General features: G+C 43.2%; 1 protein-coding gene across 1 annotated transcript; it reads right to left on the bottom strand.

Moving 5' to 3' along the window:
• Positions 1 to 5,110: 5,110 nt before the first annotated feature.
• LOC104302691 (1,25-dihydroxyvitamin D(3) 24-hydroxylase, mitochondrial) lies at positions 5,111 to 12,281 on the bottom strand. Its single transcript, XM_009903224.2, has 11 exons — positions 11,978 to 12,281; positions 11,690 to 11,880; positions 11,216 to 11,309; positions 10,708 to 10,804; positions 9,473 to 9,564; positions 8,604 to 8,715; positions 7,008 to 7,153; positions 6,295 to 6,461; positions 5,969 to 6,047; positions 5,343 to 5,537; positions 5,111 to 5,231 (listed from the first exon to the last, which is right to left on the bottom strand). The coding sequence occupies exons 1-11, from the start codon at positions 12,209 to 12,211 to the stop codon at positions 5,121 to 5,123; spliced, it is 1,518 nt and encodes a 505-aa protein (XP_009901526.2). The 5' UTR covers positions 12,212 to 12,281; the 3' UTR covers positions 5,111 to 5,120.
• Between the last annotated feature and the right edge of the window lie 512 nt (positions 12,282 to 12,793).

A 12,793-nucleotide genomic window follows, 5' to 3' on the forward strand; every position in this document is an offset into this window, starting at 1 on the left:
TGAACAGAACACCTGTGAAAAATGCCAGATTGTCAGTCCTGAAAACTGGCATTCTTTATTGACAAAAAAAGCACAGATTAGTTGGCTCCAACTTTGTCTACATCATTCCCACTAACATGCCTAAAGCCTGAACAGAATGAACTTCCTTTTGGATAGGTGAACCTTGTTCACTTCCTTGTTGAGAAAGTTAATGTGGAGGCAATTAATTCCATTCACTTTGTGATCCAGGTATTTTCCTCAGGGGAGTGGCTGTAGAAAACAATAACAGGGAAGTAGCCTTGTCATTGGGTTTCTAATGAGTAAATAATTTCAAAGAAGCAAAGAAGTAACTGAATTTATCCAGCTGACCACAGGTGAAAGGTTCCATAGAGATTTATAAACCTCAGAAGCATCATACTTCTGAAAGACTAGAAAAGAAAGCCATATGGGATTCTTAGTATGAATGTCTGCCTTGGTCATTCATTATCTGTGTAGTTTGATAATTACCTATTTCCTTGGTAAATTGCTTTGGACATTTACTTTGAGGTAGCAGATTAATGAAGTTCTTTGAAATCTTCAGGAACTTGAAAACCCACAAAGCTTCCGGAACAAAATTTTCCAGGTCGGTGGTTATTGGACTGTCTGGAAGACAGCACACATTTGTACCTCAGCTTACATGGAGTTAGTCAAAATTTTACTCAGTGCAGCACTAGAAAAAAAATAATCTTTGAGTCCACTAAATTTAAGTAGCAAAAATAATACGTAGCCTGGTAAGCGTGAGCCTGTGATTTACTACACAGAAGCAATAAAAGATTCTGAAATCACTGATAACTTGGCTGTCAAGGTCAGTTCAACTAGATAAGACCTCTACTCTGTGGTTGTCTTTAGAAGTTAAACTATCAGAGTGTTTGTGAGCAATGTGCTATGCCTGGAATTGGACAATGGTCCTGACTTTGGCAGAACTCCATTTGCTCTAATGGAGTAATATTAGTTTATAATCCCATAAGAGGCTCAGTGTATGTTATTATTGCAGCAGCCTAGGTCGGTCTCCCCACACAGTCTTGCACCTTAGCATGAGCTGCCAAAGCTCCCCAGAGATTGAGTGAGCACCTGTGGTCTCCCAGCCCTCCCCAAGCTCTGGAACCCAGTGCTCTGAGCTGTCAGATTAGTTTCAGCAGCAGGAACCACAGCCGCTCTGAAGCACACGTTGCAATCTGGGTTTCAGAACAGTGACATTCTCACATAGTGCTGCATGATTTCTCTTACACCATCGTTCACTCAGCCTGAGGCAGCCTTCGCTTGGCAAAGGCAGTGTGGTTTGATAGCTGTCAGATTTGCCGTCTGCATAGCCATCAGGCTGTCAGTCACAGTGCTGGGTGGATGGCTTTCTTTTTCTTAGAGAAATAATTTCTTCTGATTCTGCAAAGGTTCAAACTATATCCATCTTTCCTCAAAACTTTATATTGATTTTATCATGTCATAATGGCAAAGAAATGTAACAATGCCATCCCTGGAGACCTCAGTATGGTGCATGCTGGGGACAAACGCATTCAGACTTTACTATGGATGCAGAAAACCTCCTAACATGAGCACTCACTGAGGTCTGACAGGATTATACAGAAGGAAAGGGGCTGTTAGTATGGATTTAACACATTCCTGAATACTGGGGCTAGCCTGGATAGTAGGCATGGCAAGATAAATGACACAAAAGGAGTCTGGCACCAAAGCTCTGTGCTGCAAGGCTTAACTCTGCTCTACCCACTAACCTGGGATCCACCTTGCTGTGGTGGCCAGGTGTCAGCTAGTGCCCACCACACCCTCCTGCCAGGAGCTGGGCACTGTGAACAGTTTCCCAGCCAGGGCATCATTACAGCACACAAACAAGCGACTTGGGGATATCATAAAGCAGATTTTTTTCACTGATGAATTAACATTAACTTGATTTTGTAGAAGTTTCAAGCTCACTGAGTTTACTAAGCAGGGGGATGAAAGTAACCACAGTAACTTTTTTCCAAGAAGTTACCATTCAAGACAAGATCTTTATAATGTTGTGAAGACTTTATCACAAACTGTGGAACAGTAAAAAAAATTTAATATATAAAGAAAAGAAAAACCACACCAAAAAAGGCAAAGAAAACAAACCACAAAAAGCAAACTTCACTTTATTACAAAATTGAGTATTATCAAATAGACTAGAAATATTCAGATAATGCATAAATTGCTTTATACATTATAATATGGCTCCATTTACATGTCTGAGTATAACAGCAAAAGAAAGCAAACAAACAAACACACACAACAAAAAACCCTGTAGGAGATTGACCAACAAATGTTAAGAATTTCAGAATGTAACAAAATAAAAATAACCATCCTTGGTTATCTATGATAACCTGTACTTGAAACTGTGTCATGGGGAAAAAACACTAGTGACCATAAGGGCTAACAGAGAATTGCACGGAGGGCAGTGACAACTTTAACCTTTGGATACAGGCATTGAAATCTCCACAAGAAGTAGACCTCCCCAAAATGTTTAGGAGCATTACTTCCCGTGGTTCTTTGAAGCATACATTTTATATTACTCATCTGACAAAGTATCTATCCTGTTAGGATAATCATCATTTAATAGAGACAGAACCCATAGGATTCCAGTGATTCCATTTAGGCATAAGGGCCTTTCATGTAATAAAAGGCCACTGAGCTTTTACAATAAAAATGATAAAATGGCTTATGTGGGAGCTGGAGCCATGAAACTGGGAATGAGCAGAGTATGTGGCAAGTACAGTATTGCAACTGTTCAAATCAAAGTCCTGTGCAGGCATGAAGAATAAATCCTGTTATCTACCTTTGTCCTTCAATTTTCCTTAACGTTAGGGAAAGCATACTTGTTTAATTACCCTAACTTTTTAAGTCCTGGTTTTAGCCTAATTAGAGACTGCCATCTTATTTGTCAATTTAGTTCACAACATTGGTAATTTGATAAGGGCTAAGTGAATTTCCTTCCCCTTTAGCTGACTTCTCCAAGCTATTCAACTCTAAGATAACAGGGCTGCAGCTCTGCAGGTGTCCTGTATGATACCCACAGTGGAAACAAGCTCTTTGCAAGACAGTCTGTTGAACAGCTTGAGGCTATAATAATCTCACTATGCACCAAGAAGATCTGTATGTAACACTCCACGGCTCATTATCAAGTTCTATCCTGCACAGTCAGTCTCTCAGCTGCACCAAATAGCAGATTTGCGTAGGTATATGGATGTGCATGGTATTTTTCTTTCCTTTTAACACTGCTGAGAACAGCTAAACTAGCTAATCACATTTGCCCAATAAAACAGTACTGAGCTTTTCGTGGTACTGCTTCTGGTTCAGGGGACAAGTGTTGCAGTTTCTCCACCAGTTACCATAGGCTTTGACTTTCCCAGTCAATGTATATTTCTTCAGAGGCAGTAGCAGGGCTATCTTTTTCTTTTTCTTTTTTTCAAGCTGTATTAAAGAGAAAAAGAATTTACCTAGTGACCAATTATTTAAAAGAAAATATCACTGAACAAATTTCAGTTAAAGGAATCAATACCCTTGCTCAGATTGCACTGAGTGATTTTTCTCCTGTGGTGGTGTTGGCCACAGTATTTAAATAGAACTCAACTTCTAATTTGAGAACTTCTAGATCAAAGACCTATATTTCCAGTTTAGATTTGTTAAGCTTCTTCCTGTAAGCTCATGAGCAGGGAAAGTCTTATATTAAATTGTTTTAAACCAAAAATGTATAATGAGTTGCAACATCACATGAGCATTTGCAAACAGGTATTTCTTTTCTTTGTCTTTCTGACTAAAATCAATCTTTTATTTCAACTCTGTAGTGCACTGGTGTATTGTTCCTTCACTAAGACAATTTTCTTTCTAAACTGAACACTGATGCTCAAAATCAAGTGCTCTTTTTCAGAAAGTATTATTTAGAAAAGCAGTGGAGACCTGATAGCAGCCTTCAAGTACCTGAAAGGGGCCTACAAGAGAGATGGGAAGGGACTTTTTGCAAAGGCTTGTAGTGATAGGATGGGAGGGAATGGATTGAAGCTTGAGGAGGGCAAATTTAAATTGGATATTAGGAAAAAAATTCTTCATAGTAAGGGTATGAACCATCCTCTGCTACTAAGTTCCCCTCAGTTTAGGAAGGACATCGAGACATTTGAACGTGTCCAGAGAAGGGCAATGAGGCTGGGGAGAGGCCTCGAGCACAAGCCCTACAAGGAGAGGCTGAGTGAGCTGGGAGTGTTTAGACTGGAGAAGAGGAGGCTCAGGGGAGACCTCATTGCTCTCTACAACTACCTGAAAGGTAGTTGCAGCCAGGAAGGGGCTGGTCTCTTCTCTCTAACAACCAGCACCAGAACAAGAGGACACAGTCTCAAGCTGAGCCAGGGGAAGTTTAGGCTTGAGGTGAGGAGAAAGTTCTTCACAGAGAGAGATGTTCGTCATTGGAATGGGCTGCCCAGGGAGGTGGTGGAGTCACCGTCCCTGGATGTGTTCAAGAGGGGATTGGATGTGGCACTTGGTGCCATGGTCTAGTCATGAGGTCTGTGGAGACAGGTTGGACTCGATGATCTTTGAGGTCTCTTCCAACCTTGGTGATACTGTGGTAGTGAGGCACTGGAACAGATTGCCCAGGGAGGTTATGGATGCCCACTCCATGGAATGTTCAAGGCCAGATTGGATGAGGCCTTGAGCAACCTGGTCTAGTGGGATGTGTCCCTGTCTATGGCAGGGAGATTGGAATTAGATGGTCTTTAAGGTCCTTTCCAACCCAAACCATTCTATGAATATTATAATGAAATAATAGCTATTATCTTCTCCAACAGTATATACATTTTGATTTCCTCATTTCTGATCTAAATTATCCAGAGAAGTCATGCTCTTTGTCTAGGTTAGTTTAAAACTAGACAGCTAATTTCAGAGCCACAGGCCATACAAAATTTGTCTTCTAAGAGTATTTTCAGTCAGGAGTAACAGAATGCGCTGGCTTTTAATACATCTCACACTGTAAGAATAAAGCTTAAATAAAGAAATATCTGTTCTCTTACACTCACAGTCCTATGAAAATCCTAACTGAGGTTCAAGGGGAAGCCTCACATACTCAGGACCCCTATGCACATACCTTATCGCCTGTGAAAGGCAATGGGAAGCTCCCGGCTGGGAATCAGGGTTCCCAAATGGAGAGTTTCTACCGGTTTGCTGTCAGTTGCTATGATCTGGTATTTACGAACGAGCTGAAACACAAACATCTCAGTTAGCATGTCTCGGCTTCTAGATCTTCTGACTGGGTTCAGTGCTGAACAACCAGCACTGTGTACAGAATGCCATTTGATTAAGGTATTTACCCAGCAAAGGGCCAAGTGAAGCTGTAGCTCGGCTACGCGGCGCCCGATGCACATCCTCTTGCCAATGCCAAATGGAACATGAGAGAAAGGATTGATGAAGTTCTTCTGAAACCAGCGCTCCGGTTTAAACTGAGTCCAGCCACTGAAGTACTCTTCATTGCAACCCAGGGCATGGCTGTTTATCACTAGTACAGTCTATGAACAAAGCAATAGAGAGTCTTGTTACAAACTGCCTTAGAGCTACCAAGTGAATCAGCTTGCTAATGGGAAAAAATACTGCAGAAATAAGGGCAAGGCTGTTTCCTCAGCAGACGCCATGCCATTCTCTGAAGATTAATTCAAACACAGAAAAGGTCATAGTTTCCTCAGAAAACCATGGGGAAAATTGAAAAACAAAACACCAAAATTTGTTGAAATAACATGCCAAAACATTTTTGTCCAAATCCAGCAGCAGTGCAGGAGTGTATGGTTTTCAGTTTATGGGACTTCTTGGTATGAATTCCTTGTTCCTTATCCTGGAACTCATCCTTTGGCAAACCAATTTTGAGACTGAAATACGATCAGCTTCAGAGGTTTACAAGACAGTTAATCACTGACAAAATATTCTAGTAAATTATTTATCTTACCCCTCTGGGCAGCATATAATCTCCCAGAACCATTTCTGTGTCAATGGTGCGAGTGGTAAATGGCACTGATGGGGTCAATCTACAGTGAAAGAAACAAAATGGGGTAAATTTCCAGCATTTTTCTCTTCCTGTATCTATCACAGTTTACCTTAAACAATGAGGTGAACAACATTAGGTTTAGGTTGGACTCGATGATCCTTGGGGTCTCTTCCAACCTTAGTTATACTGTGATACTGTGATTATATATACTAAAAACAAAATCTTAAACACTGGCTGGTAGAAAACTGTACAGATTTTGCTTTTTGCAAATTATTTGAGAATTTTACCTCATGGACTCTTTCAGACATGCTTTTAGGTAAGGCATGTTCTTCAAGTTCTCAGCACTTGGACTCTCATTAGTAGCCATAACACACTCTATTTCCTGGAAAAGCTTCTGTTGAACATGTGGGTTGCGCGAAAGGTTATATAAGACCCACAGTAAACTATTGGCTGTCTGAAAGAAACCAGAAAGAAATGTTAAGACCTCCATTTGTGGTGACACAAACAAGAAGTTACCAAAATTTCAAAGCAATGTTTAGGCTAGAGGTGAGGAGAAAGTTCTTCACTGAGAGAGTCATTAGCCATCGGAATGTGCTGCCCAGGGAGATGGTGGAGTCACCATCCTTGGAGGTGTTCAGGAGGGGATTGGACATGGCACTTGGTGCCATGGTTTAGTCAGGAGGTGTTGGGTGACAGGTTGGACCTGATGATCTTTGAGGTCTCTTCCAACCTTGGTGATTCTGTGATTCTGTGATTTATGGCTGCTCACAGCTTTATGGTATTTTATGACCTAAGGGATTAATGAACCATCCCTGTTGTTCTCTAGGAGTAACAGAAGAATGATTCTAGGGATTTCAGGTAAAAATTCACTTGCTTTTAAGCCACTGAAGTAACTACAGGATTAGCTCACTCTGAGATGCTGCAGTGGTTAGGTTATGGAAGAAAGCAGGGAGTTGGAAAGGTGCCCAATTTCAACAAGGTCTTGGAAAGTCAGGTTTACCGTTTCAACTCCAGCAATCTGGAGCTCTGCAATGGCAGCGTACAGCTCCTTCTTGGAAAGTTGTCCCCCAGCGTAGATGTCACACAGGAAATCCTCCTGAGGGTTTGCAGAGTGCTTTTCCAGTCGACAGTCAATCGAATGCTTGGCTGAGGAGGGAGGAGTAGGAGGTATTTAATGCAAAGTCACTAAGAACGCTATAAAAATGAAAGCAAAAATATGTCCCACAAGCAGGATTTTGAAAGAAGACACAAAGCTGTGCTGGTTTGGGGTTTTTCACTCAAGGAATGAGCTTTACACTGAATAAATAATGGCATTTTCACATTTTAGACAAAAAAGTCACAAAAATCACATCCGAACAGGAGCTCCTGCAAACTATTAGAGATTCTGATTTCTTCAGTTAGGAAGGGAAATCAGTGATCTGCTCAGTGAAACATTTAGCAAACTGAAACACAAGTGTGTAAAATTTGTTAGCTTAGATTTTCAAAGGGGATCAAGATGTTAAAAAATCAAAGAGACTTAGCACCCAGACTCCCTGAGGGGAAATGTAAGCCTTTGGCATCTGTTTTTCCCTTCCCCTTGTAAATCAAATTTGTGCAAGCTTTTTTCCTTTTTACTATTTTGATATAAAGTACTAGATTTTGCCCACTCTTTCTTATGGATGTTCCAACTGTTAAGGCCAGTTCCAAGTAAGGAGCTACCCGTGTAAAGTGACAGTGTCAAATTGTTTTTTTTTCTGAAAAGATCTGTTTTAAAGTGTCTTTCCTAATCTTTTGCATAAACTAAGAATGAATACAATAAGTACACATGTCTGGCCATGACCAAAAGTCCTGCAGTATCAAGCACTAAAGTACCTAAGAGAAATGTAAAAGTATAGATGTTTTAATTCCTCTTCCCACAGAGAAATATATCACCCAGCGTTACAAACAATCAATCATTCAAGTGCCAAAACCTTTTCTTAATCTTTAGCTAAAACTGTCACTGCCCAGCAAAATACTGAAAAATGTAAGCCTCATATCTGGAGTTACAGTAATTTTTGCAACCCTGAAGACCAATTAATCTTAAATGGACAGAAATGTTGTGCAGAAGCCAAACTGTATGTTATGATTTAAATAATTTCTGGGTTTGAGATTTATGACTATATTCCAGGTTGTCCAGATAATCCATAATCTCAGGGTTTTCCTTTTACATTAAGGCTTTTCTTGCATGTAAAATTCTTGTTTCTCAAGAAAACAGATCCCTTTGGGGTCCCTTTGAGGGAGGTCCCTTTTTCTCACTTGTATACCTCACCTTTAAAGAAATCATACCACTTTCTGGCTGGTTATTTGCCTTTATGACAGATTAAAGTGGCCTCATTATGCTGCTGCCTTCCAAATTATTGGGGCTTCCCTGGAGATTGGATATTGCACCACAACCGCTCCTAAACGTTAGTCATAATAAAACAGTGCTTGAAATATGTTTGTGGTGAGCTGCAGCAAAGTTGTCTCAATCTGCTCTGAAGGCAGCGCATAGGACAGTACCAAGTGTGAAGAAAGTTAATTCCACCAAGGAGGAAACAAAGGCAAGTGAAAATGAGAGAAATTGTGTTAAAACAATAACCTGTTTTAAATATATCATCCCATGCTTTAGTATGAGCTTGCCAGACTTTTGTGTTCAGACCCTTGTGAAGTTCCACAGGGGTCACCATCATCATTCCAAAAGTAGCCATCATCTGTAGCAGAGAAAGAGTTTTTAAAATGTTTTTTTAACCTATCTACATGTAATCTCTGAACAGAAAATAAGACTCTAAGGTAGGGGAAGTCAAGATTCTGGCAGATTTTCCATCCTGGACAGACAGGATGGGTCTCAACTTGCTTAGATCATACCCAGCTAAAAATTAGGGACAGCCAGTGGAGGATAGGAGGCTTCTCCAGTGGGTGACTCATCCTATCTATTTTAGGCACCTGTTTTAGAATGGAACAAGCCACCATTTGGCAGTGCCTCTCCCTCCATTAACAATAAATGGAGGCAAAACATTAGGCTAGGCTAGATGTCTGTCTTTTAGATGGCTAAAATTGGGCAGATGTGTATCATCAGAGTCCAATTTGCAGCAAAATGCACAGTGGGTGTGCTTACAGGAATGACTAATCTCCAAATCCAGATTATTTGCATAATCCCACACAATTCCAAGAGTCCCATCCAACAAACAGCAGTGTTACACAACAGGTATCTCAGAAGGAGAGAAGAGTTAGTACTCTCATGTCCATACTGCATTGATCCCCTACAGATTTAGGCATTTCATGAAAGAGAGTGAGATGTTCAGTACTAGCCCTGGACATGTAAGCATCACCTTGGGTGTGCAAAGCTGCCAGTACACATGTAGCACAAAGCCTGAGTCTCATTTTTTCAGGTCACCCATTTAAACTGGTATCCTCCTGTTAGTAGTAAATGTAGAAAATCACTACAGCCCAGAAAAGACTCCTCCATACCGTTTTCACAGCCTTGATGAAGTTCAAACTTTCTTCTTCTACATCCTGCTGTAGGAGACCAAACCTCTTTCCATATAGCACCAGACAGATACCTGTTGTTAAGCAATATTATCATTAAAATTAAATAAACAAAAGGGTGTGCAGTGTCCATCCTTTATTGTCAAGGAATGGCTTGGGTTATCCTTCTGCAAAATATCCTATGGTACCTATCTGTGAGAGCAGTCCTTCAAAACACCTGCATGTTTGCCTCAGACCCAAGCAGTAGTATATCTAGCTTACAGTAGCACTTTCTTCACAAATAAGTGTTGCCACTGATCCCCTCACCAGCAGCAGTTCACTGTGCTAAGCAGGGGTGGCATATTGGGCAAATAAGCTATTAAGCAATGCTACTGAAGAGAACTGAATTGCAGGAAAACTGGGCCTGAAGAGGTCATCTACTCCAGCGTCTCTTAGCCCTTTCCATAGCCAAAAAACCTCTTGTAAACACTGGCAGCATCCCACACTCCACCACTTTCCACTTGCTATTTTCCACCTCCTATTTATTTTTAAAGCTGTCACTTTCTATTTATCCCTTCCCAAAAGCAGCCACCAGGACTGACAGTGGGAAAACCCCCACTTTCATGAACTCAGTACACAGGTTGCTGAGATGAGCCAGCCAAGAGCAGACAGACCTGGCAGATCTCATTCAGTTATGCACTACACCCGACCCCCACTCCTTTTGGAAATCACTGCTGAAGTTTCTTCTGCCCCAAGTCGTTCCTGACAGATGGTTACTCAGTATATGCTAAAAGGTTTCTACAGATGGGGACTCCTATCTTGGTAACTTACTCCAGTGCTCCTTAATCCCAATGTAAACATTTTAAAGGGGATTTTCCAACCTTTGTTTACAATGAATACTTCTTCACTGTTATTGCATCATTTCTTTGATCTTGTGCTGCTGATAATTAAAAAATATCAGGTGGATACCCATTATCATCCAATGCCACTCTAGATAAATGCACTGTGATCTCCCTAAGTTTTATATTTATAAGTCACTATCATGTTTGACTTTTTTTTTTTTTTACAAGCCATATAGATAACCAGACTGGTAGTCCCCTGCCTTTTTTGCAACCCAGTTTCCATGATATCGTAGCTGATAGCTTGGAAATAACTATCTTACACTTTCATCACTGATAGTACTGAAATGCCATGGCAGGTACATAATTCATACCACCCTCAGGCAAAAAAACCCTTACTTTCAAATGACCATTTGTTGAATTCTGAGTAGACATCTTCCATTTGTCCATTGTGGTTACAAACATCATCTATTCTGTGCATGAAATCCTCTAGGACCTAAGTATCAGAGAGAAGACAGACAAGAAAGGAATAAAATGACATCAAGTAATAAAAGTCCCATGTCATTTAGCACTTCACCTGTCTTTTAAATAGGTAACAATCTTGCATAAGAGAGGAATATCTATGTTTCCTGTTCTTTGAACAAGTTCCAGTTTCCCCCTCTGTCAATGTATGTTTGGATTTTACATGACTCTCATGCTATTACTGCTTGTACTTTGATGGACTGATCTTCCTCCAGAGGGATGAAGTGCTTCAGTCTCATGCCGGGATATTATGGGAGTTTCACAATAAAGAGGATTAAGAGTTTATCACAGATGCTCAACAAGTATCTAGGTACACCAGATCATTTCATCTGCCTTTATTTTCCAGGGGAGTGGGAATAGAGAAGGATTTTTTAAGGCACAGTACCTCATTGAGTGTGGTATCCAGTTTTGCGACTTCCCTGGGCTTCATTAATTTCTTTTGAAAGGCACTCCTTACCCTCTGCCAGTCCTTTCCTTCCCTAGATTGAATTAGAAGCAGTGAGGTTGAAAAGAGAAAGGCTTCAAGAAGAAGAGACCAAGAAGAAAACGCCCAAACCCGCGGTACGTGCAACAAGCATCTCGGGCAGTGCCGATGTGCCTTCATCGCACCAACGGGTGCAAACTTGACACCACAGCTACTTCTCGGGGGGATAGGGGATGGAACCTGCTCCGGACGGCAGCTCCGGGAGTGAAGCCTAGGGAAAACTGCCCGGTCCCCGCCGAGCAGGTTGGTGAGTGGCGACTGCCCGCCCGCAGCATGTCCCAGGTACCTCGGAAGCCGATATCGCACGCACCGCGGAGAGCAACCGTCCCTCCCCGCACCTCCCCAGGCCCGCCCTGTGCTGCGGGTGGCACTTACAGGATCAGCATCCCGTAGCCCTCGTCGCGATAGTCCCGATAGGCTTTCCAGGGCTTGATCTCCAGGCGCTGGGGGCAGGAGCTCTCCCGGCGGTACAGGGATTCCAGAAGGCAGGGGGCTGCGATATGCACCGAGTCGAAAGCCCCCAGCTTCATGCGGAAGATCTTGCCAAACCTCCTGTGGTACTCAGCCTGGGGACACAGAACAGACCCCCCGGTGCCCCGGTGAGTACGAGGCGCTCTCCTGCCTTCCCGTGCCGCAGCATCCCCATCCCTCTGCCCTCCTCACCAGCGTCTCATGCTGCCTCTTCAGACCCCCCTTCCAGAGGACGTCGGGCAAGCTGCCCATCAATGGCCAGCTGGGGGGCCCTGGCAGGGAGGCCAGGGGGTGCCCCTGGCCCCGCGGAGCTGGGGTCGCCGCCGGCCGCAGGGCGCTGAGGGAGGAGGCGAGAAACCGCTGCGCGGGGGCTGCGCGACCGCAGGTGAGGGCGGGATGCCGCAGAAGGATGCTGCAGCCTCCCATGGCTCTGCTGACAGACACCCACCCGCATATATCTGCATATATAGTAGCAGGGAGGCCCGCTGGACTTTCATCGGGGGCCAATGGGAGCCCTGGGTGGGGTGAGGTGGGGCTGCCCGGCCCGGCTCTGCCCAGCCCGGCCCAGGGAGGCTGCGGGGCAAGCGGTTCATGAAAGGGTTCAGGCGAGGCAGGAGGGCACAGCGCCAGCACCGGCCGCGCCTCCGCCCGCTGAGCTTTCCGGGGGCTGCCGCGGCTCCGGACCTCGGCAGACGGCGGCCAGCGTAGGGGCACCGCTCCTTGGCCAAGCTGCCCGGAGTTCTTGCGAACGATCTCATGAAGCTGTTTCTCTTTTTGTTTATATAAACCAGTCTTTTCAGGAGGACGAAGCGGTCGGGGCGCTTCTGCACGAAGTGTGGTGGGAACTGAGGTGTTCACATTGCAATGCACAGGTGACTGAGGTGTTCACATTGCATTGCACTTTGAAATAATGGCAGGGAACTGAGGAATAGCAAGTGTTGGTGCGTGGACTGCCCTTACCCTATCTGGCTGACTAACCACCTATTTATGAAAAGAGCATGTGAGTGC

This window comes from Dryobates pubescens, chromosome 26, assembly GCF_014839835.1.
Source record: "Dryobates pubescens isolate bDryPub1 chromosome 26, bDryPub1.pri, whole genome shotgun sequence".
Classification (NCBI taxonomy): domain Eukaryota; kingdom Metazoa; phylum Chordata; class Aves; order Piciformes; family Picidae; genus Dryobates; species Dryobates pubescens.

Coding starts and splice junctions, on each gene's coding strand:
- LOC104302691 (XM_009903224.2), bottom strand. CDS start 12,211: ATGGGAGGCTGCAGCATCCTTCTGCGGCATCCCGCCCTCACCTGCGGT. Junction 9,565..10,707: donor CAACAAATGGTCATTTGAAA/GTAAGGGTTTTT, acceptor GCTTAACAACAG/GTATCTGTCTGGTGCTATAT. Junction 5,538..5,968: donor ATTATATGCTGCCCAGAGGG/GTAAGATAAATA, acceptor CTTTGTTCATAG/ACTGTACTAGTGATAAACAG.